The 25,117-nt window shown below is 42.0% G+C and overlaps 1 protein-coding gene across 1 annotated transcript in view; it reads right to left on the minus strand.

The window, feature by feature from the left end:
- Positions 1-25,117, minus strand: part of APCDD1 (APC down-regulated 1) — a 38,178-nt gene continuing 13,061 nt past the window's right edge. Inside the window, exons 3-5 of the mRNA XM_054019281.1 lie at positions 22,125-22,656; positions 4,838-5,159; positions 1-3,146 (exon numbers count right to left, since the gene is read on the minus strand). Coding sequence (XP_053875256.1) covers positions 2,695-3,146; positions 4,838-5,159; positions 22,125-22,656 — 1,306 coding nt within the window. The 3' untranslated portion in view covers positions 1-2,694. The remainder of the gene's footprint in view (positions 3,147-4,837; positions 5,160-22,124; positions 22,657-25,117) is intronic.

Here is a 25,117-nt window from a genome sequence, read left to right on the forward strand (position 1 = left end):
TTACAGATAAGATACTGAGGAATTCTTAGTTCTTTTATTTCAATCAGTATTTTAACAAGTGCTCAAAAGTTCCCTGGCAGTTTAATCTGGAACACTAAATTGGGAAGAAAAATATTTTCTATAACTTTACAAAAATAAAATTATATTTTTTTAAAATCCTGGGCTTTAAGCTAATACACTCCAACATTGGCAAGGATGACGTTACATCTCAAAATATGGACTCCTGTCATGTTCTGACCTACAACAGCAGGCACAATGTGTAAACTGTAGTGAAACAAACAAGGAGTCTTACTTCTGATCACTTTTTTTCCTTTGTTCCCTTTTGTGCTTTGAGAGAAGTTAGTTTTTAAAAATGATTTGCACAACAGCTTCTTTCTCTTGCTGGTTATATTCTGGGTTTTTTATTTCGGGTGCAATAACTTCTTCTGGGCCGGAATGTAACAATGTTGCTACAGAACTCCAGTGTCAAGTTGCACGGTTGCGGAAAACCCCCCTGCTTTATCCTTTCACTTCTTAAAAACATTTGAACCTATATGATATAAATTACTCCATTCACAGGTCCTCCATTGCTGAGTCTTAACACCTTAGGCTGACAGGCTATGGAGCCATGTCACACAAACTATAGATTGAAATATATTTGTATTGTGCCATAGGTGTACATGGTGCTATCCAACTTAAATGAGTTTGATGAAATTAAAGGATCAATAACTTGTGCAATTCTCAGCTAACGCATTTGCATATGTGACCTAACTGCATACATCTTGTAGAGAATAGAGACTGCATATTTTACTCGTAATTTTGAAGATTTGTTCCTATCTCAGCCATGTAATACTGAAGACAAGCAAACATTGAGCCTGAAACTCAACGTGACCCTGTGTAGGGGCTTCTGTACTGAAAGGAAGGGTAGGAGTGCTCTGTATTTGTGAAACCCCATTCCCTCTGATGAAATTTGCTCCATCCTTTCAAATTTTCTGCTGTTTCTCTGTTCTCTAAGTTGAAAGGAGGAAGACATGATTTGGCCCATGGATGATGTGTGTGCTGCTAGAATCCCTTCTTTACTTTGTACCTACTGCCACTTTACAATTCTTACTCTTCTTTAGCAGAGGGTTTTTTTTTTTTTTTTTTAAATGATTTGTGTTATGGCCCCAGCCCCTTCATTATTTTGTCCACCCCTAATAAAATGAAATTCAAGGCAGGAACATTGCATAGAGAGGGTATAAGGGGTAGTGAGTACAACAACATGGAGCAATCCCCTAATACTTCTGCAACTTACATATACTGTGCATAGGGTTACCATATTTTAGTTTTAAAAAAGGAGGACACTCCACGGGGCCCCGGCCCCGCCCCAACTCCACCCCTTCCCCAGTGTCCCCACCCCAACTGTGCCCCCTCCCCTGAACACTCCACTCCCTGCTCCTCCCCCTCTCCTGCTTCCCGCGAATCAAATGTTTGCGGGAAGCCTGAAACAGGGAGGCAGCCGGTAAGCTGGGGCTGGGTTCTGGGGCGGGGTGCAGCGCGGCCCAGTCCGGCCCCTCTGGCCGAGCGGCTCCCTCTGGCGGCCGGCAGGCTCAGGCCAAGAGGCTCTGGCCCTGGCGTCTCCCGCCCGGCTCGGCTCGGGCCGAGCACTCCTGCCCCCGGCCGAATACCGCTGTCCCCATCCCCGTCCAGGCCGAGCACCCTGTCCCCGTCCCCAACTTGGCCCCGGCCAAGCACCCCCGGCCCCAGGCCCGGCCCCGGCCGAGCACCGCCGGCCCCAGCCCTGGCCCCGGCCCGACACCTCCGGGCCCTCCCTCCCTATTTTCCCGGACATGTCTGGCTTTTTGGGATTTCCTCCCGGATGGGGACTTGAGGCCCAAAAAGCTGGATATGTCCGGGAAAATCCAGACGTATGGTAACCCTAACTGTGCATACCTGATGAAAAAATGTTTTCTCTATCTGATTTTAAAGGGAGAGGGAGGGGGGTTATTGTAACTAGTTAGTAGATACAACGGGAGGCCTGAAGCAATTGCATACCTAATGTAACTGAATGAGAAAAATACTTACATCCCACTAAACCTTTGGTTGTTTTTACAAGTTAAACAATTATATGTAAAAATAGCTTAAATTACTTTGAATGTTACTTAATTAGAGATAATTTTCCATTTACCTTCTGACAGGAGGATAGTTTGTATATTTTTTTTCTTTTGTGTAAAACCTGTAAGATTGTATTTAGATAGATCCTTGTGGGGTTTCTTTATATGTACATATCTACAGCAGAGTCCTAAAGAATAAGACAAAAGCCATTATCACAGTATTAACACAATACTATACAGAGTGATTCCTGACAGTTAAATTCTGATGAGAAACTGAGTGCTAGGGGGAAAATGAACCACAACAGCAACATGGCAGAGCCAACTGACGCAGGATCTTTAGGTTTACCCTAGTAGTTAAAAAAGCCAAGTAAGTCTGCAGTCGTAAAGTGCAATTACGGTTGTGCAGTCATGTCAGGCCAGGGATCAGACTGGACGAAGTTCAAAGCAAAAACATCAAACGAGTGCCGTTGATGATTCAAGGAGGGGAAAAAAATAAGGAAAAGAACAACAGTTCTCAGGCATTCCAGTGCATCAAGAAAATAAATGTCCTTTTCTTTCTGAAAAGAAAAACTCTGTCATATGGAATCCTGGTTTTGTAGTCATGAAAAATAGTTTTTTCCTTTCAACTGAGAATGTTCCAATGTGACATAGTACAAATAAACAGCATCAGGGTAAGGACAAATACACTGGAGTCCTTTTCTGGTGCCCTGCTACTATAGCGGCCTATTTTGTTCTCCTCTGGTGACTCTTCAGGTCTCGGTGCTGATGAAGCACACTGAACTAATGGCATCTGATAAGAAGTGGCTCTCTTCTCTGGTCTGTCTGGACTGGACCCATCACTAGGCCTCTGGCCGTTATACAGTAAGTAGCTACCTCTGGCATCCTGCTCCATTTTGAAGATTTCATACTCTGTGTGTGGTAGGCGAATCCCCAAAGCAACACAGCCATTGGTGTGAGTAACATCCTGTTGTACTCCAACTTGCCACGATCCCTCTGCTCCACACTCATTCCCATTAAAGACATTCAGTAGAGAGGCTGTAGCTATATCCATGGGGGTGACTTTCATGTGATTTACTGTAAAGGAAGAAGAGAAAGCTAAATATCTCTGAGGGACAAAGCAAAAGTGAAGGTGACAGTCTTATTATTAGCCCAGAATTCAGAGTTGCAACAAAGGGCTTGATTCTCCTCAGTTGGTTGGTTTCGATATAAAGATAGAGGAAGGAGGATATAATAAAACTTTACTCAGATTTTAATTAATATTAGTTCCACGGGCAAAATGAGAATTTTTAAGATAGTCCACAAAGATAATGAGCTAACAAATTCCAAATACAAATCTCAAAGCTCAGAAAATGTAACAGTTTCACCTTCTCTCATAGACTATCCATACCATCATAATAATTACATCTTTAGGTCTGAATTATAGAGAGAGACCCTATCCCATGTCTTAAAAAATAACCGCAGTTTATAATTTCAAACATAAGTCTTACAACTTTCTTCAATTCTAACTATACTGACCAGATTTCAATGGAGTTTGTCACGTGAGTGTTGATTTTCATCAGCTCAATTGCAACAGACCTGAAGAAAAGCTGGGGTCGGAATGGGGTTAGGGGAACTTAAATGGAATTTGCACTAGAGATGAATTTGGCCCAGTATGTTACATAAAAAGAGAATTGAGGTTTTCAGTGGATTAGCATGACAAACTTTACCAAAAATAAAACAAAACCCTTCACAACCCTCCAGAAATGTAAATTCTGCAGCAGGACATTAGCAACGTATATGTGATTCAAGATATTTTTTAAAGCAAGATTTCTCAGAATTTTCACGTTGATATTTTATAACTGTGTATGTGTTTGGGTGGTCTCACAATCCATCTTATTTCCCAGATATTACACAAAAGAAAACTAACAGTTCATCCTCTTGCTTTTCTAGCGCTGGATTCTCATAGGTTCAGCAGCAGGTTGAACCACACATTATAAATAAGCAGCATGGGTGAAATGCTGGCCTTACTGAAGTTTTCACCCCAAGTAATTACTTCCAGGTAACCAACCATGGCTCTGTGTTGCTATTGTGAACAGAGCCTCTGACAGACTGGAGCAACCCTTAGGCTCCTTTGGAAATTCTGTTCCAATTTGTTAGTTCCTCCAGTCAGGCTCTTTCCTAAATTGGAGACATAGGAGAATCTAAAAGGGCATTATGAGGCTTCTTAAATGTCATTTCAAGTTAGACCACATCTGGCTGTGAATCTTGCCAGATCTCAAGCTAAGCAGGACTGGTATAGTCAGTGCTTGGTGATGATTCCATAGGTGACATTGTCAATGCTGAACCAATTTCCCAGAGGGATACCAAGGGGGGCGGGAATGTCTTTTGTCTTAAGATGCTAAAGCTACTGACCTCTTGTGGTGAAAGATTCTACAGTATTCTTTATAAGAGGAGAGTGCTTTCACCACATTTTTCTGACCAGTTGGATAACTGAATTCTGCCCATATGCTCCTGTAGTTTCAATTAGATATTCTTCACTTGGTGACTGAAGCTGTTTTGTAGTTTTGGTGTGCATTTAAAAGTTACTACATTTTGCCTCAGAAGTTGCTGCATTTCAGTGTGTGTGTGAGAGATGTGACCCCTCTGCGTAGTTTGCATATCAGTTCGGGAAGTTCTTGACACTATACAAGTTTTGAATCATTATCACTGGCAACTTTCACCCAGCTATTAACAACCTATCTTCTTACTCAGTAACGGAACAAAACTGCGCAATGTAGCGGTCGTACCTTTGAACACAAACTCTGTTCCTCCCATCACTTTGGAAGAGTGCACTCCCCTGCTGTAGCGCCCCTTGGCATAGATGGTAAAGGTGGGGTGCTTACAGATGGGGTCAGAGTAGTGATAATAGTGACCTTCCCAGGTGTTGTTGTTATCGTGGAAGATGAAGTGCCTGGTGAGAAAGAGGACTTCAGGACGCACCTCACAGCGCTGGCTCACCCATTCTCCATGCAATCCAATAGTCAAATCGGCCTTTGGAGGTAAGATTGGAGGATGGTGCTCATCTGACCGGTAAATGATTCTACATGCTATACAGGTATGATCGTGATTCTGAAACAAAGTGGAGAAAAACCCTGTTAGACAATGAATTCTCCTCAATGAAGACCATGATGTGTGTGTCATGCTGAGGTGAAATCAACCTCACATCTAAGGATTTCAAGTGTTTGCCTCATTTTACTGCAGATTCTGTATGTCAGAGTGATATACCTGGAATATGGTGCACGTAGTATATTGTGCAGCAGTGAGAGGGTTAAGATATTAATTTCTTCTCCTGGGTTTACTTTGAACAAATATTTTACTTCAGGTATGTATTGTTTCCTTCATTTGGAAGGGGAAAAAAACTTTGAATCTATAATGCTGGCAGAATGGCTAACTCAGATAAGTAGGTGCCTTAAAAACCCGCTCTTAATTTCATTAAAAAGAACACATTTGTTCAGCTCTGACTTTGTATTAATTACCTATTTTTAATGATTAACTTTGGATGCTGTGGATAAGTACATACATCCTCCTAACTTTAATTTGGTTAGCAGTCTGGAAAATTAATATCCTGCTATTTAAACTTTTGAAGATATTAGACTTTAGTGTAAAATATCAACGCAAAAATATTTCATTTCCAGTGGTGTCTGTATGAAGGGACTCTGTCAATTTTCCTCTCAATGACATGCACGCAACTCCACTCACTTAAATGGAGTTGCACAGGTGTGTGTAAGCAAAGTTTGGCCCTAAACTTAAAAACAGAACATCAAATTTCTCCTGTGTGCTACTAATAAAACACCATCGATAATTAAACTGAGAGAATGTATTTTTCACAATTGATTTACTTCTTGCTTTTCACTTATTTTGGACAATCAGTCTCTATGGACAGAAGTTCCATGCTTGAATAGTAAGAGTATAGCTGCAGAAATATGCTACCAACCATGTGACCAGGATGGTGATTGTGATGGTGAAACGGAAAACACAATAATAATGGGGGATTTCAATTATCCCCGTGTTGACTGGGTACATGTCACTTCAGGATGGGATGTAGAGAGAAAATGTTTAGACTCCATTAATGACTGTTTCTTGGAGCAGGTAGTCCGGGAACACTCAAGGGGAGAAGCAATTCTTGATTTAGTTCTAAGCAGAGCACAGGATCTGGTCCAAGAGCTGAATATAGCTGAACCATTTGCTAAGAGCAATCATAATGTAATTAAACTTAACATTCTTTTAGGGTAGGGTTACCATACGTCCGGATTTTCCCGGACACGCCCGGCTTTTTGGTTCTCAAATCCCCGTCCGGGGGAAATTGCCAAAAAGTCGGACATGTCCGGGAAAATAGGGAGGGAGGGGTCATGGGGCTTGGGTCCAGGCTGGAGCCGTTAGGGCCGGAGCCGGAGCTGCTGGGGCCAGCAGGTGCTTGACTGCCGGCCGGCGCCACTCGCTCTGCCAGGGCTGGGGCCGGGCCGGAGCTGCTCGGCCGGAACTGAGGCCTGAGCCGAGCCGTCCGGAGCCGCTGGGACCGGGGCCACTCGGCCGCCGGCCGGCGCCGCTCACCCAGGGCCGGGACCGGGCCCGGGGCCCCAGGACCTGAGCCGAGCCGGGCCAGAGACGCTGGGGCCAGAGCCTCTTGGCCGGGGCTGGCTGCCGGAGGGAGCTGCTCGGCTGGGGGGGCTGGACTGGGCTGCACCTCCTCGAGCCCCCCCCCCCACCGCCCCAGCCCCAGCTTACCTGCTGCCTGTCTGCTTCAGGGGCAGAGAAGGAGCAGGGGGGGCGAAGCATTTAGGGGAAGGGGCGGAGTTGGGGCGGGGCCGGGGCCCTGTGGAGTGTCTTCTTTTTGGACACTTAAAATATGGTCCTATTTTAGGGGGGAAAATACCAAAGAAACACACCACAGTAGCATTTAAGTACAAAAAGGGGAACTACACAAAAATGAGGACACTAATTACATGAAATTAAAAGGTAGAGCAACAAAAATGAAATGCCTGCAAGCTGCCTGGAAACTATTTAAAAACACCACAATAGAAGCTCAAATGATATAGATACCCCCAATACAAAACACTGTAAGAAGACCCAAAAACTGCTACCAGAGCTTAACAGCAGAATAAAAGAGGCAAAAAGGTATCCTTTAAAAATTGGAAATCAAATTCTGCTCATTCATTCTGAAGCATCTGGCACTGGCCGCTGTCAGAGGAAAGGATACTCCTAGATGGACCATTGGTCTGTCCCAATATGGCCATTCTTATGATCTTATGTCCTACTATGCAGTGTTGTTGTTGTTGTTGTGTTGGTCCCACACTATTAGAGAGACAAGGTGGGTGATGTTATATCTATTATTGGACCACCTTCTTCTGGTGAGAGAGACAGGCTTTTGAGCTAACGCAGAGCTCTTCTTCAGATGTTGGGCCAATAAAAGATATTACCTCACCCACTTTGTCTCACTTACGGCCTAGTGTCGCTTTCTGGTTCTCGTATACTAGACAATGCTGCAGTCTTTGGGTTGACATGTTTACACTGAAACTATGTGTCTTCATTGTAATAAAAAAAAATCAAGAAAACATTTCTAATGGATATTTTAACTCCTACATTCTGGGCCAAGACTATCTGACATGTTATCATTTTTATAATACAAGCATCTAGTTCAGTATTGGCTATGTTTTAGTGCCATTAAAATCAGTGAGAGGTATACAATTGATTTCAATGGGAACACGCTTTGGCTTGTTTATCTGGCACAGTTTCACAGTCTAAATGGGCCTGACTTTGCAAGGTGTGAAGCATCTCCATTGACTCCCACTGAAGATGAGGGCACTCAGCAAGATTCAGCCCTGTATGGACATGTGGGTTGTGATTCTGAGCTGTGGTCCCACCAGGAGCAGCACCGAACTCAGCCCAGGATGTAGGAGGAGGGCTAGGGTGACCTTAGGCCATTGGTGCCCTCCCAATCCTGGCCAGCTCCGCTCCATGACTCCCAGTGTAATTTAGACAGGGGGCCAGTGTAAGTTATGGCAGCTGCTCCAACTGCCTAGCAGTTGCAGCTATCCCCAGAATCTCCATTGCTGTGACCTTAAGGCTGTCTTCCTCATGGAGAATTCCCACCCCATCCCTTAAGCCAGCTCCCATGGTTTGAGAGCTTGTTTTGCACTTCTCTGGCCCTTTTACCTGACATGAAGGGGGCCTAGAGCTGGGTGTGGTTTAGCATTATAAATATGCTGTTGGAGGCCTTCCACAGAAAGTAAAATGAGTGTGTGTGTGTGTATATGTGGGGGGAGGGGGAGTCTCAGTTCTCATTCTAATGGAGAAGTGTTGACACAATGACCAAACCATTACACATCAGGTGCATTTTGGTATGGGATGCAGTTTGTTGGGTGTGCAGTAACTAAACGAACATGCAGAATGAACCTTCTCTTGATGTCAGACTTCAATTTCCAAGTTCTCTAACATTGGAAATGAAAACTATAAAGACTTTTATGTAGTTTCTAGCACTAATTGTTTGTGACTTCGCAAAGTTTTAGGGTTTTGGGGTTTTTTTTTGGCAAGAGAGGGCAGTTTAGTTTGCTTTCAAAGTGCAGATTACTCAGCTGCAAGAGAAACTGTTTCTGCTTTGCTAAGCAAACTTTGAACCACAGTTTATTGAAGTATTAGGAAACATTCTTTTAGTTAACATGAATTATGTCTATAAATAATTAAATTATGCAGAATAACTAGAGCGCTGTTAGATAAAAGCAAAATTTTCTGCTCTAGCACCTGTTGTGTATTTGCTGCATTCTGTTTGTTTACATAGATCTTCTTCAGATCTGATGGCAATATTTCTATAAAGGGCTGCTGAAGTACAGAATGTTGTGGTAGGTACTTTACACTAGATTGAAAAAGCTTCTGTAGTTAGAAGGAAAGGTACAGAACACACAGTCTTGTGCCTTTCTCCCCTTTCATGGAATATGCCCGTATAAATACAGAAAAATGCCACGGCGTAATTTCACTGATCCAGTGGTGCTAATGAGATTTGCATGACTGTAACTGAGAACAGAACTTGGTCCTGAATATTTAGCTTACATGAACATTAAAAAAGCACCAATAATATAAGAGGATTGTGAAAGTGTGGCTTTTTCTGAGGCTTGAGGGTTCCATCTGGAGTTTGTTGGTCCAATGGTTCGGTGGCTAGCCTAGGACTCTGGAGACCAGAGGTCAATTCCTGGCTGTGCCACAGGCTGCCTGTATGACCTTGAGCCAAAACAAAAAAAACAACCAGACTCCTGTTTCCCTATCTACAAAATGTGCATTCTCTGCCAAGCACTGATGTAGTCAGAGTAAATACATTGAAGAATGTGCAGTGCTCAGATACTATGGTAATAGAAGAACAGGAGTACTTGTGGCACCTTAGAGACTAACAAATTTATTAGAGCATAAGCTTTCGTGGACTACAGCCCACTTCTTCGGGCTGTAGTCCACGAAAGCTTATGCTCTAATAAATTTGTTAGTCTCTAAGGTGCCACAAGTACTCCTGTTCTTCTTTTTGCGGATACAGACTAACACGGCTGCTACTCTGAAACCTATGGTAATAGAGGCAATGGAAGGCCTATCTAAGAAAGACTGGAAGTTAACTGGCTTTGTGAGCCAGTCTAGTTAAAAGAAATAGAAGGGCAGTGAGCAGCTCTCCACCTCTCATTTGACAACCTTGCTAGTAGTTTCAGCAGAGGAACTCAGGATTGAAGGGAGATGAAGACTGAACTGCATTCTTCCCCATTCATGGCCGAGGCATATCGGCAAGGGAGAATGGAGTAAACTGCAGTGCAGCTACTTGAGATGTGCAGTGAGTTTCTAAGTTGTCAGTCCAACACCTTTCACAAGCACTGATTCATTTATTTAAAAAAATTATTAGCCCATGAGCAATTCTGAACCATAAATCTTCAGCAGAAAACTTTGATTTACTTGAAGACGACAGATGAGTTTCATAAATCCCAAGCAAGACCTGGTAAGTTTTTTATGGTAGAACAGAGGGAGGAGGAAACAAAAGTTTCATCAGATTTTGTTTTAGGGTTTGTTCATGAGCAGGGCTATAATATAAAGTTTCTAATCTTTCTTTTTACTTATGCTGGCAGCCTTCTAGTGGGAGCTCTGCTGAAGCCAGTGCTCCTTTGTGATCCAGACTATTCCTTCCAATCCCCTATAAACCCCTTTCAGCTTCGTTATCGCTTTGACTGAAAATTGTTTTGAGAGCTATGAACTTTTTAATAGCAAGTGTATGCTTAGACATTGTTCCAAAATCCCTGAAAATGTAGCTTTTGTCCAATTAATGGAAGAAAGACATTTAGTTTTTGTTATAAAGTGAATGGATCTGATTAGGGAGTAATATTTATTTTTGAGGGTGGCTTTTTCTTTTTCAATGTTGCTTTCATGCGTGAGACCTTTCTTTTCTAGGCCAACTACTTTTGGCTTTAAATCACACTGCTTAAGGCCTTGTAAAATCATTCCCTTTCCATATGTCTTTAGCAAGGGCAATAGGATCTAGTTTCTAAACCCAGACATTTAAAGAAAACCTTAAACAGAGGCAAAAAGCATTTGACGGCTGCTATTCTCCAAGCACAACTAAAATTATTTCTAATAAAAAACTCACTTGAGCATAAAATAAGTTCAAGTGCTTTAAAATGAAGTGTGGATAAGATGGATAGAGCCTTACTTTTTTGTAAAGCAAGAGCTATGTGTGAACAAGTATTTCAAACAATGGGATCTATCTAGAAGAAACAGCCTCTACAGTAGCTGCTGCCAAATGAAAACTCTACAAGCGTCCCAAGCTATGGAGCTATAGGGGCTTTTTCTTATTCTGCAGAGGGCTTTTCTTTTGTTAATAGCTGCATAATGCTGACTCCATGGTTGCCCAAATCTTCTCCGTTCCTGGTGACTCTTCTGAGTTTGACTGTAAACTCACCAGTAAGGCCATGTAGACTAAGGCTGGTTCCCTAGCTGACAGCTCTGTTCAGGAGTTCAGGGTAGGATGACCAGACAGCAAATGTGAAAAATCAGGATGGGGGTGGGGCAGTAATAGGAGCCTGTATAAGTAAAAGACCCAAAAATCAGGACTGTCCCTATAAAATCGGGACATCTGGTCACCCTAGATCAGGGACAAAAGAGGATCCCAGTGATTTGAAGATCACCACCACCACTTTTCATTATTCTTTGCTGTTGCTTCCGCTGAAAGGGTGATCGGGTCAGGGAGCCCTTGTCTTCACCTGGGGGAAGCCCCATTAAAACAGCAGTAGGAGTGCGGTTCTTTAGACTTTTTCAAGTCCCCTTGTGATTGGGAATTCAGAAATACAATCCTTCCCAATACATTTTATTTTTCTTACAAATCCTTTAGCTGCCAGGGGCTTGTTGTTCTCGGAGCTGGTCACGATGGTTACACCAGGGTTATAGACACTCCATCAGGGAGATGGCTGTTTTCTGCACACCTGAGTGATGGTAAAATGTGTCAAAAATAAAGCCTAATGTTATCTCCTTGGAGGGTATTTGCCTGGTCTTAACTGAACACCTTCATACTTCACTCCTACTTTACAAAATTAAAAGCCCTTTAAGCCCTTTTCAGAAAAGCAGCATTACATTTCTTTAAAGGAGAGAGGCAGCTGGAATTCAAGTGGAATCCAACAGTCCGGTCCTACTTTTTAAATCAGTGAGCTACATTGTGCAGCTGGTAAGCACGTTCTTACTGATGATGTTTATTACAGTAGTGTCTAGTGACCAGCCAAGAACAATGACTTGATCCTGAGAACTACATCTCAGACAATGGTGATGGGGGTGCCATAAAAAAATGTAGTTATTTTTAGGTGATCAACCAATGCGCTCTCTATTGTGTTGATCAAAATGAGATAGCATAGGGGGGATGGAACACTTCAATTTTTTTAAAATAAACTTTTTCAAAACAAAGTTTTTTTGGGGTAAACGGTTGCTTCTTTTGAAAAAAAATTTAAGTGAAAAAACAAACATTTTCAGTGTTTGGTTTCTCACTGAAAAATTAAAATATTTCCATGAAAATTCAGGAAAAACAAAATCTTTTTTGTTCCTTTTGAATATTTGGACAGAACAAGTTTACCATTTCCTGACCTGCTTTACTCATGCTCCTAATAGGAGTTTACACCTTTCAGGAGGGGGCACATTAAAAGGACAGAAGTATGTGTGGTGCAGATAATGGTGTGTCATGTAGCTCTCAAAGTCCCATCATGAATCTAGCACTTTATTACAGGAGAGTCTGAATCAGGAGTAAGTATGTGACTCCAGCTGTTTAGGGCTGACTTGAGCTAAGGAGAGGTAAGACTGATGGTATGTCTACGCTGCAATTAAAAACCCACGGCTGGCCTGTGCCAGCTGACTCAGGTTGGCAGGGCCCAAGTTAGGGGGCTGTTTAATTGTGGTGTGGATGTTTGGGCTCAGGCTAGAACCCAGGCTCTAGGACCCTGAGTCACCTGGCACAGGCCAGTCACAGGTGTCTAATTGCAGTGTAGACATACCCTGAGAATTCTGAGGCAGGGGGACCCACAGCTATGAACACCAGTTTTCTGAGTAGCACTTCTTTAGAGCTTGTCAATCCCTTATAAATGTATACTACTCCTTGCAGGGTTCCCTCTCCACTCTGAACTCTAGGGTACAGATGTGGGGACCTGCATGAAAGACCCCCTAGGCTCATCTCTACCAGCTTAGGTTAAAAACTTCCCCAGGCACAAATTCTTCCTTGACCTTGGAACAGTATTGCTGCCACCACCAAGTGAGTTAGACAAAGATTTAGGAAAAGGACCACTTGGAGTTCCTGTTTCCCCAAAATATCCCCGCAAACCCTTTCACCCCCTTTCCTGGGGAGGCTTGAGAGCAAACAAGGTGAGCACAGACCAGCCCCTTGGGTTTTTATGACACTAAAAACCAATCAGGTTCTTAAAAGCAGAACTTTATTATAAAGAAAAAGTAAAAGAAGCACCTCTGCAAATTCAGGATGGAAGGTAAATTTTACAGGGTAATCAGATTCAAAACAAAGGATTCCTCTCTAGGCAAAAACTTTAAAGTTACCAAAAAAAATAAAAAAATAAACCTCCCTCTCAGCTAGGGAAAATTCACAAGTTAAAACAAAAGATAATCTAACGCATTTCCTTGCTATTACTTACAATTTGTAATCTTAGATGTTTAGTTCAGGTATGGCTTTAGGAGATGTATTTTCCCTGTCCTGGTTCCTTGCTGTCCCGGAGAGAACACACACAGAGAGCACAAAACAAAAACCTTCCCCCACAGATTTGAAAGTATCTTCTCCCCTCATTGGTCCTTTTGGTCATGTGCCAACCAGGTTATTTGAGCTTCTTAACCCTTTACAGGTAAAGGAGGGATTTTGAATAAAAGCAGGAGGCTAGTGCAAAGACAGTCCATTTCCATTAACTTGAAAAGGGGTTTGGGAAGTAATTCCTCCCTTCACACACGCTAAAGCTGCATGCAACTCCCCTGCCCTCTTTCTCTGGAGCCACCAAACGGTGAACATACCCTTTTTAAATGATGAGCCCAGTAAGATATTCACAAGCATATACTCTGCCTCAAAAAAACCAACCAACCGAAAAAAACCCCACGCAAATATCCTCTCTTCTCCTGCTTGCCTGCCTTTGAACTCTTCCTTATCATACTCTCTCCTTTCCAGTGACACCAATGAAAAACAAAAACCCAACCCAGAAACTCTTGGCAGAGCGATTGCTTCTTTCTGTAATGCCTCACTTGGGGCCCCAATGCTTTTAACTTTCATTTTTTATTTAAGCTCAGCTCACTAGGGATATACTTAATGCTTCTGGTTTAAGTTCCCTCTACTCTACCATTGTGGTTTGAGCCAGCTTACCAGCTCTCTTCCTATGCTGCTGTCACCACTATCTTGCTCAATTAGAATAACTCACATACTTCATGCACTGTGAAGTCACTTACTTTAGATTTTTTATAAAAATACTGGGCTTCATAAAATTATATAGAAACAAAAATGATTCCTAACATGTCCTGATCCTACTGCCATCCACTCCCTTATCTACTCCAGCACCTTTCATGCAAAAGGTTGCTTCAAAAGAGCCAGATCTTTTGCAGATGTAAATTATCACTCCATTAGTCAATGGAGCAACACTGATTCACAGCAGCTGAGGCTGTGACCCAAGAAGTGGGTCCTGTTTAGATAGTGTCTCAGAAAACTCAATAACAGGCAGTTATTTAGTTAGAAATGTCAGAGTTGTGAATCAAGTAACTGAAATCAGCTGGATGAAAATATTGCCGGGGGGGAGGGGGGAGGCAGGAGGGAAGAGAAAAATAAAATATACTCTTACCAATAATCCAGCAAAAATCCACAAAGCTAGTCTGCCGAGGCAGAGCTGGCTAACAGCAGAAAGGGCATGTCAGGTCACAACTATTACTATAAACACTTCTAAGCAACTCATCACCTGAGAATCTAGGTGGCAGATCCTAGATCTAGCAACTAAAAAGTCCCAAGATGGAAACAAAAATAACCTAAAAAAAAAAAATCCTTTTGAGCCATTAAATGCAGAGGGAGGCTAAAAATGTCTTAAAATAAATGCAAAAAGCTGGACTTCATCTCATGTTGCCAAGTAGCTCAGGCCACATAAAGGACACTTTCAAGGCTATGCCGTGTTGTTGTAGCTATGTCAGTCCCAGGATATTTTAGTGAGACAAGGTGGGTGAGGTAATATCTTTTATTAGACCAACTTCTGTGGGTGAGAGAAAGCTTACCTCACCCACCTTGTCACTTTCATGGATACTCAGTACAATTTCTCACTCCACTCCTCCACCCTCAAAGATAATTCCAGACCAAGACAACTCTTTAATGAACTCCACCACAAAAGTGGTAACTTGTACGGTTGTCATGACCTCATATGTGGCCAAGGTGGCCAACGTAGAAGGCTGATTGCTGGTCATTGAGAAGTATGATTGAAGCAGTTGTAGCTCAGGCTGCCAAATGGGATGAACTTACTCATAAGGACAACAGAAGATTTAAAACTTTTAATTAAAAGTCATGAAACAAATGAAAAATGTTTCATACTGTTGGGGAAAAAAAAAAAATCTAATCCTGCTGCAACACTGCCAGGTTTTTTGGGGAATTCAGAGCAGGCAAAAGGGTGGGAAGCAGTGAAATTTGTCCACATATGAATACCACAAATTTTAGGGCATTGTATGTGTCAAATGCTCCCAGGAGCAGAAAGGCAGGGAAGGCACTATAATTGCACCATTGTCTGATATAAATGATTTTAACTGAATTTCACAACCCCACATAAAATCAAAATAAAGTATGGAAGTCTTAAATTGTTGTTCTTCCTGAATTTAAATCCCACCATCCACAGCAAAAGATGAAACGAGACCCAAACAGCTTTTTCCTCAGAGGAACATGCTTGCATCTGTCATCTGTCCAGCTACATTGATGCTAATTTATAGTGACAAATCATATATATTTTGGGAAGCAACAAACCATATATATTTTGGGAAGCAGAAGCAACAAACAAGGTCCTGGAAAAAGTGATGCAAGTGATTGAACTTGAACTTGATTGAACTTGAAGACTCTGCATGAAGAACTGCAAGAATAAAGCTGCCTTAAAATGTTAGTTATGCTTTTACAATTGTACAATAGAACTAATAATTAAATCCACAAAGACAAAATAAAGCACATTTTTTAAGTCTTCAAGTTTTATACAAGAGCAAAAGTCACTTCACCTTAGCCTTTCTTTAACATTGGCTTTTCTATGAAGAGAAAGTATAGTGTGTTACTTTAAAAGTAAGAAGAACTTTTAAAAGTAGCACATCCTTTGTTACATTATACCCAGTAGATTTGTAATATGAAAATAAGCCTCAGCTAAATGATTGGTTAATATATTTCTAAAGATAATCCCATACATCCTATTATTCATAATTGTCTTGAAATCACTGGGTTTTTAAATAATAGTTTTCTTCTGCTTTTTCCTTTCCCCCACTCTATTTCTTTAAGCAACTGTCTTATGCAAATACAAAGATATGAAACCCCTCCATTTCCCACCGCATCTAGAATAGACTTTTGCATGTTTTAGTAGTAGCATTTATGGTTTGGCCAATCAAAAAAATATTGTCCTCAGACAATTATTTCTTGGCTGAGGTAATATTTTACACATATCACCTTCTATCTGAGGTATTTAACACACTTTATAGAAGTTTATTAATTTATCCTTGAAATTATCCTGGGTACTAGGCAAATAAGTAGTGGTTTCATTTTACAGATGAAGAAACTCAGAGATTAAAGACCAAATTTTCAAAACGTGTCCACTAATTTTAGACACCTCTGGTTTTGGATGCTCAGTTAAAACCTGATTTTCCAGAACTCTGAGTACCCAGAACTCCACCCACAGTCGATGGTACTTGCAAGTGCTAAGCTCTTCTGAAAATCACCCCTCCCCCCAAAAAAAATTTGCAAGAGAGAAGACACTTAGTATATGGTTTTGAATGGGAATGTTTATCATTAAAATTGAATGTCTCAAATATTTGATCACACAAAAAAGTGGTAAATAAGGGTATTCAAACACATTTTTCGGTTCTGATGACCTTACAAACAATTTTGTCCTAACACTAATAGCTACCACGATGTCAGTAGAATAACCTGTTAACATAATCCTCACTCTGATCTTTGTAGCCTGACAGAATAAAGAGAAAGAGGCACCTGGAGTTCAATGTATTCAGTAAACAATATTTTAGGGCAAATTATATGTGCAAGCTGGGTGCCAGTATGATTTCCATGCATATTACCTCCATTTTTAGGACATATGCATCTTTTCTAAATAGAGCTCTTATTCTTTCACTAAGAGCAGGTTGAGCTCCACACCTGTTCTTGATTTCTCAGACCATTAGGAGCCTTATATCTCACATCACCTCTGCAAACCATGTAATTTCTATGGCTAATGAGAAAGAATCCCTGAGGTCACTCTTGACCTTAGATCTTCCATATGACACAACGCAACATATTGCTACCATTACACCACTAAGGTCGCTCCAACGGTCTGTCTCTCTCAGTTCTCAGCTATTATTTAAAAGGCTGAATTTGCAAGGTGCAGTGCACCTTTCTGAACTCCAAATGACTTCAACAAAAGCTGAAGATGCTCAGCAACTTTCAGAATCAGATCTGAATTTATTAACTTCAGCTCTGTCAGCATATTGACCCACTGATAAATTCTTAATGTACAATATTTTAAAGGAAGAATTTGTGTAGGATATGCTCTTAGATAAGAGAATTTGTAAGGCCTTAAGAGATTACAAATTAGATCTTTTCTTAAAGCTCCCCAATTTCATATGTACACTTGAGTTAAGATATGGGCATTTGTGAATTTACTTAGATTAGTAGCTTGGCTTAAAGCTGTCTGGTTTTTGGACAGCCCCTTTGATTTACCATCTTGTGGCTAAATCACTGCAGGAATTTGGAAAAGGCCCAATTCTATTTGTTTAAAGTCTGATCATGCGGCTTTAGCATTTCTAACTGATCCAGCAGCCATTTGCTTTTAATTACCATTTGCTTCAACTGCAAAAGTAATGAATGTGATGGCTATCACATCCAACTTTTAGGGTATGTAAATTTACGAGTTGGGTGGAGCTATCATCTTCATGGTGGCCTAATTATAATTTTAATGCAGACAGTGAATCTTCTTAAAAACTAATTTTAGACAAGTCTTTATATATTTAAAAAAAAAAAAGGGGGGAGGGGGAAATGAAACAAGCCATATATGAAAGATTCCACACAACACACCTGATTCTGTTCAATGGCTATTTCCTCACCTCCCCAGTCTTGCTGCATGACTATAGAAAGCTTAAAAAAACAAGTTGATTTAATGTTTCTATTTATTTAAGGTGTCCAGTTTCCAGAGGAGTCTCTGACTAGTGGTTTTAAACTCAATTTAGCATTTAAACTCATTTTCAGCTGGGTCCCTGTGGACCAGCAATTAGAAAAGGAAAGGAGTTCAAAGAAGAAGGGTTATAACCTTTCAATGGTATGTGTGTGTGGTCTTTAAAAAACGCATCTTCTGTTACCATTCTTCCTACATTCAAAAAACCTGCAGCCCAGGGCCAGGTTAACAGCCTGCTGGTACAGAAGACTTCATGGGTAGATACACATCAAAACCCAGCAGCCTTTTATGATGGCTAATGCTAATATACATGTTTTTTCCTACTATCATAATGAAAGTTTATTGTCTCAATGCCCAAATTTCCCATAAAAAAAAGTCGCAAGAATCTGAACAAGATGCACAAAACTAAAAGTATCTAAAGAATCTTCATTTTCCAGACGTTGTATAGGTTCTATTAATTGTTTTGTTACAGTTACGCTTACTGGCTCCAACTAAGATTGGGACCCCACTGGGTTAGGTACTGTACAGGCACATAGTGGGAGACATTTCCTACCCTGAAGAGCTTTCTGTCCAAACAGACAATATAGACACAGGATGGAGGAGAGGCAGAGGTGAGGTGACTTCGGTCCAGTGACAGAACAGAGAATAAAGCCAGATCTCCTAAACTACACTGTTTTTTTATTACCCAGTACTTGCATCTGTCTGCACTTTTAGGTACCTTGAGAATACTCTGAATTAGCTTGCCCCCCGTGTAGTAATGTTGTTCTCTGTTGTCAGTGATACATATATGAATGATGTTCCAATGTCATTAATTCAGCCTTAGGACTTGGACCAGGGGTGGGCAAACTATGGCCTGTGGGCTGGATCCGGCTCGTCAGGGCTTTGGATCCGGCCCACGGAATTGCCCCCTGCCCCCGTGGTGCTGCGGGCCCCGCACCACTTCCAGAAGCGGTCGGCACCATGTCCCTGCGGCCCCTGGGGATGGGGTGGAGGCAGAGGGTTTTGTGTGCTGCCCTTGTCTGCAGGCACCGCCCCCCGCAGCTCCTATTGGCTGGGAACCATGGCCAATGGGAGCTTCGGGGAAGGTACCCGCAAGCGAGGGCAGCGTGCAGAGCCCTCTATCCCTCCCTCCTCCCCCAGGGGCCACAGGGACATGGTGCTGGCTGCTTCTGGGAGTGGCACAGGGCCTGTTTTAGCTCCGTTGTGTGCTGCTGCTGCCCTGGAGCCACTTCAGGCCCAAGCCTGCACCCTGAACCCCTCCTGCGTCCCAACCCCCTGCCGCACCCTTCCTGCACCCCAACCCCTGCCTTGAGCCCACTCGTACATCCTGCACCCTTTCTGCACCCCAACCTCTTGCCCTGAGCCCCTTCTGGCACACTGCACCCCCTCACACCTGCACCCCAACCCCCTGCCTCAGCCCTACATTCATGGTCCTTCATGTGATTTCCCCACCCAGATGTGGCCTTTGGGCCAAAAAGTTTGCTCACCCCTGACTTGGACTCTGCCTATATGCTGACAGATAAGCTTATGTTTGGATGCACTGAGCTCCCAGAATATTGATCTTTCAAGTTATTTTTTCTTCTTCTTCCAGTTCTGGTAAACATCTAGGACCAAAATCTGCCTGGAATCCATACAGTAGACTCCCATTGATTTCAATGGGAGTTGTGCACATGCCTCTGAAGGCAGAATTTGGCCCATCAAAGTATATAAACTTCTTATACATGATGAGACAGATTGACTAGCCCTTTCCTGCCACAACCTGGTCACGAGCCCAGATGAAAATTGTTGGATTCTACAAAAAAGGCTTATGTTTGTCCTGGTCTACAATACATAGGCATGATCCACTCAAAGCAAAACAGTGCATTTTGTATTGTGGTCCGAGACAAACCCCGGGAGTGAAGATGATGGGGGTTACATTCTTCTAGCTATTCTCAATATTGGTGTGGTTTCTGGGCTCCTGGCAAATTTCCAGTGTGGCCTGACAGTTACTCTGCTTTAAATATTTTGGGATATCGATAAAGTCTTCTAGCTTGTCCATTATATTTCTTCGGCTTACATTTTATACAATGATATGTGGAACAGTGTATAAACATTGTTTTCAGTAAAACTTTACTAGACCCAGCTTGTGCTGATGATATGTTAATAGTCAGACTTCACATGGCACGAAGATGGGTCTAAGAGACAGGCTTGTTTTGCAAGATTTATTAGTCTTAACTAGAGCATTGCATTTTAAGAGGTGAGCAGTCTAGCAATGCCATTGCAACACAGACGCCAAGCAGCTGAATGGTGACCAGAGGTGACAGTAGAACTTACAAAATCCTAGTTTCTGTATAGCCAGCTGAGCAGTAAAGCCGACCATTCTAACATTGAACCTCTATTAAAGTTCTCTAAAATGAAGTGCAGACATTTTTACCATGTCATGTAACGGCCAATATCAGGATAACCAGGTTTGGTGGGACTGTCCCAGAGTCTTGGCTGGTTGTACTGAAATCAGAGTTTTGTCTCCATTCCAACTGTTCTGAAAAACACCTACAAAATTTGCTAGTATAGCTACAACATTCATCAGTGTACTTTTGTATTTAAGGATCCCTTTCAAATAATAATTTTAAACAAATAAATTTAAACAAAGACCCTCACTCCAAAATAAGTAAAGAGAAAACAAATCAAAAATAGAATGTTATTTATTTTAGTCAAGCAAATGAAATAGAAAAATTAAAATTGTTCTGAACTCAGGTGTTTTGATTATGGGTGTGTGTATGTCTGCTCTGGCTAGAATCTATTTTGGGAAGATGTAGGGTTTAAAAAGTAAATGAAAAGTTGTTCCAGGCCCACTTGAGGTGAGCTGATAAGACGACAATCTAGAGATGTCATACTGTTGGAATTCCAGTGAGGGAGAGGACAGAAGCAACTCTGGGAAGGTGGAAGGGTTATGTGAATGAATGGGAACCCAAACCCACTCTCCCCAAATTGCTCTCTTCCCTGGTTGTGTCTCCTCTCACACTCAGCATGTTGCGGTCCATTTTTGTAACAGTTATAGTGAAAAGTTAAAAATTGTGATAACCCATTAACTGGAAATGATCCAAAAATCAGTCTCTTTATGGAAGTTATTAATGGCAACTGAAGTCTCAAATGTGGTTCCAATCATAGGTGCTGACTCTGTGGGTGCTCAGCTGTTTGGCAGCCCCCTGATTAACTGATCAGGGCATCACTAAGCAGCTGATTAAAGGCTGGGGGAGAAGTTAGGGGAGGGCAGAGAGCAGCGAGCAGGCGGGGAGGGGATGGAGCAGCAACGGAAAGGGGTGGAGAAAGGGTGGGGCCTCGAGGGAGCGGGTGGAGCACCTCCAGGGAAAAGAAGAAACTCAGCGCCTATGGTTCCAGTTGCTACATTTCTTTGAGAAGTCATCAGAAAAGATGGACAGACAGACCCACTGCAAATGTACACCACTGCACACTCCCCTCTTTGATTTTTTTTTTAAACTCACTCTGGTTTGATCAGCTCACACTGAAGCGGAGGGCAGACTGAAAATGGAATTATAGCCTCAGATTCAAAATGTCCCTGTTTTTCATTTCAAATAATGTATGCATCTGTGTCTGGATCCATGACCTGCACAGTCTACCAATTGTTCCCTCCTTCATGCTGCCCCTCTTATGTCCTTACCCTCCAATTCCCTCTTTCTTGGCTGATGGACTTCCAGATGCTCACACAATTTTATTTCCCTCTTCACTACTGCTGCCTTTTCACCACCTTCCACCCTCTGCTACTACCTCTTCCTTCTCTCTACCAATTTCTGCCTCAAATCTTGAATCTTCTCTCCTTTTTGATGCTGACTTTCAGTCTTTGTCCATTTCTATAACAGTTCTCAGCTCCCCATTCTGGTAATCGGTTCTAACGCAGAGTGGCGCTCTCTTCCTGCTCAAGCAGTCCATCCTCCTATTGACCCAAACTTATAATGCACTTAATGCAATTTCATAATCCACAAATGAGATATTACTCACATGAATTATCACTTAAAATTGATTGAATTGCATTGTCTGTAACCCTGCAATCCACCTCTGACTCTAGAATAATGGGGCGGCGGGGGGGTGGGGGTTAGGGTTAGGTTATAATAAAACTGTTAATTCAGAAAAGATTCCGAATTTGGTTTGCTTCTTTTGTCAAAAAATAAAGTGAATGTACCTTTGCATTTTGAAGAGGAGGCTGGTAACTAGAAGGCCGATAGTACATCCTCTGAGTAGCATCAGTATGGATGTCTCCGAGAAATAGCTCCTCCACTAGGTGATCTAAATTATGATGTAGATACTGCTTCTCTACTCGGATCAGTTGAAGTTCATGCATGGCAAAATTAAGAGCTCTGGTGCATTCACAGCCATTCTCTTCTCTCCACAAATTGTAGCTCACATCCTGCTCCCAGGGATTGTTGTCTGGTACAAATCCAGGACATGTACGGTTCACCAACTCACTTAGTTTTTCGGCTACTGCTTCACTGTGGCAGATGATCTGAATGTTATGCAACTGGTAATCTGCTTCAGTTCCCCCTCGGATGATCCAGGATGCTTGACGAAGACGAATTTTACCACGGATAACTAAGGTGTAAGTAGGGTTTGTGCAGCGGTTACCACCGTAATAAAACTGGTAGGCCTTGAATGTGTTGTTGTTGTAGAATCTATAGGATCTTGTGATAAACTCTGGGCCTGATCTAACTTCACAGCTGTAGGAGGATTGAAAATGATATAAAACAAAATTTTAGAGAGATATACCACACTATCATGCTACAATTAATAAGATGGTCAAATTCTTATAGTGTGCACTAGTATATTAGCACTGCATTAGTACTGTAGAAACCTCTCAAATGCATTATCTTTTTATACCACTCAACTACCTGTCATACCTACATAGCCACCATGACTGTAGTATCTGAGCTCCTCACAGTCTTTAATGTATTTATCCTCACAATGCCCCCCATGAGTAGGACCCCACCAAATTCATGGCCATGAGAAATGTGTCATGAACCATGAAATCTGGTCTTCCCCCTTGAAATCTGGTCTTGTGTGATTTTATAGAAATTTCATGGGGAAGACCAGAGTTTCTCACCTTGGGGGTCCTGACCCAAAAGGGAGTTGCAGGGGGTCACAAGGCTATTTTACAGGGGTTGCAGTATTGCCACCCTTATTTCTGTGCTGCCTTCAGAGCTCGGTGGCCAGGGAGTGGCAGCTGTTGACCAGATACCCAGCTCTGAAGGCAGCACCCTGCCATACCATACCATGCCACCCTTATTTCTGCGCTGCTGCCTTAAGAGCTGGGTGGCCAGAGAGTATCAGCTGCTGAATGATGGCCCAACTCTGCAGGTAGCAGAGTAGAAGTAGTAAGGGTGGAAATACCATAGCATGCCATCCTTACTTCTGTGCTGCTGCTGGCGGCGGCTCTGCCTTTAGAACTGGGCTCCCAGCCAGCAGCCGCTGCTCTCCAGCTCTGAAGGCAGCGTTGCTGTCAGCAGCAGCGCAGAAGTAAGGGTAGCAGTGCTGCAACACTCCCTACAATAACCTTGGGACCTCCACCCCCCAAACTCCTTTTTGGGCTAGGACCCCTACAATTACAACACCGTGAAATTGCAGATTTAAATAGCTGAAATCATGAAATGTATTCTTTTAAAAATCCTATGACTGTGAAATTGAACAAAATGGACTGTGAATTTGGTAGGGCCATACCCATGAAGTAAGGAAGGACTATCACCTTCATTTTACAGATGGAGAACTCAGGCACAGAGGCAATTAAATGAATTGCCCAAAGTAACAAAGAAAGTCTGTGACTGAGGAGGGAACTGAACTTGGGTTTTCCCAAGTCCCAGGTTCCTATGTTAATCTCTGGGCAGCCCTTCCTCTTCCTCCTCTTTTATCACTTGCACAACTGGAATAATAAGCTCTTATGTTCTTTCTTTAGCTAACACTGCTTTGGAAGGAAAAAAAAAAAGTGTAGTTGTGTATAGTTGCTCCTAGGAAAAATTTACCCCCAATCTGTCATTTTATCATTTATATTTTCTCTCTCAGGTTACATGATTTTTAAATATGAAGCTTAATTTGAACCAACCATACTGGTTTGAATGTTTAATCTTGTTTATATTTTCGGTTTTGTCTCAGGAGTGTCATGAAAAGCAGTTCTTCCTCATAGGAAGTGGCTGCAAAATAAATAAATATTTCCTTTTTAAAAAAATAGTGAATTTAGAGAAAGGACAAGAGCACTGAAATATGAAGCATCTTAACTGACCACAGAACAGGTACAGTATTGGTAGCAGCTGTTCAAACTTCCTAAACACTTAGTGTAAATTTATATATGAACAGCCATCAGATGGTAATGCTTTTTGGCCACCTGAATGCATGACCTATAGGTGAGGGGCTGGGTTGTTAATCTTGGGGAAGATTTTCAAAGGCACAAACGGGGCTAGGCTCCCAGCTCACAATGAAAGTCAAACTCTCCTTTGTGCCTTTGAAAAAAAATCTCTCCCTTGGGTGTCATCCAGGCTGCTTAAAATAAATACTTTTCAAAAATAGTAAATTTAATAAAAATTATAAGCTCAGAAGGTTATACTTTTCAGGTCAATTTTCAATTTATTTTTCATTTAGTGAGTTGAGAACTTATTCTTTACACAGACATATTGCTATGATCATATAGAGAAAAAACTACATTAGAAGAATGTTGTTTAGGTTTCAAAAAGTCAAGCAGCTGAAAATTAGTAAGTACCAGAATTTAGGTTGCCCGTGCAAACCTTGATTTGTCACCCTTGTGCGTACGTGTGATGATACACGCTTCTGTTACATGATCACATACTGCCTTTTTTCACAAGACCCCTGAAAAGTGCTAGGTAACCTAAATAGAGGGATTGCTCCCCTTATTATAAGATAATAGTTTTAGGGTTACAGGGCCTAGTCTAAAGTCTACTGAAATAAACAGAAAAACTCCCATTGACTTTAATGGGCTTTGTTCTTCATAGATTCCAACGTAGAATCATAGGATTGGAAGGGACCTCAGGAGGTCATCTAGTCTAACCCCTTGCTCAAAGCAGGACCAATCCCCAGACAGATTTTTGCCCCAGATCCCTAAATAGCCCCCTCAAGGATTGAACTTACAACCCTGGGTTTAGCAGGCCAATGCTCAAACCGCTGAGCTATCCCTGA

Source organism: Malaclemys terrapin, chromosome 2 (assembly GCF_027887155.1).
Source record: "Malaclemys terrapin pileata isolate rMalTer1 chromosome 2, rMalTer1.hap1, whole genome shotgun sequence".
NCBI classification, from domain to species: Eukaryota; Metazoa; Chordata; order Testudines; family Emydidae; genus Malaclemys; species Malaclemys terrapin.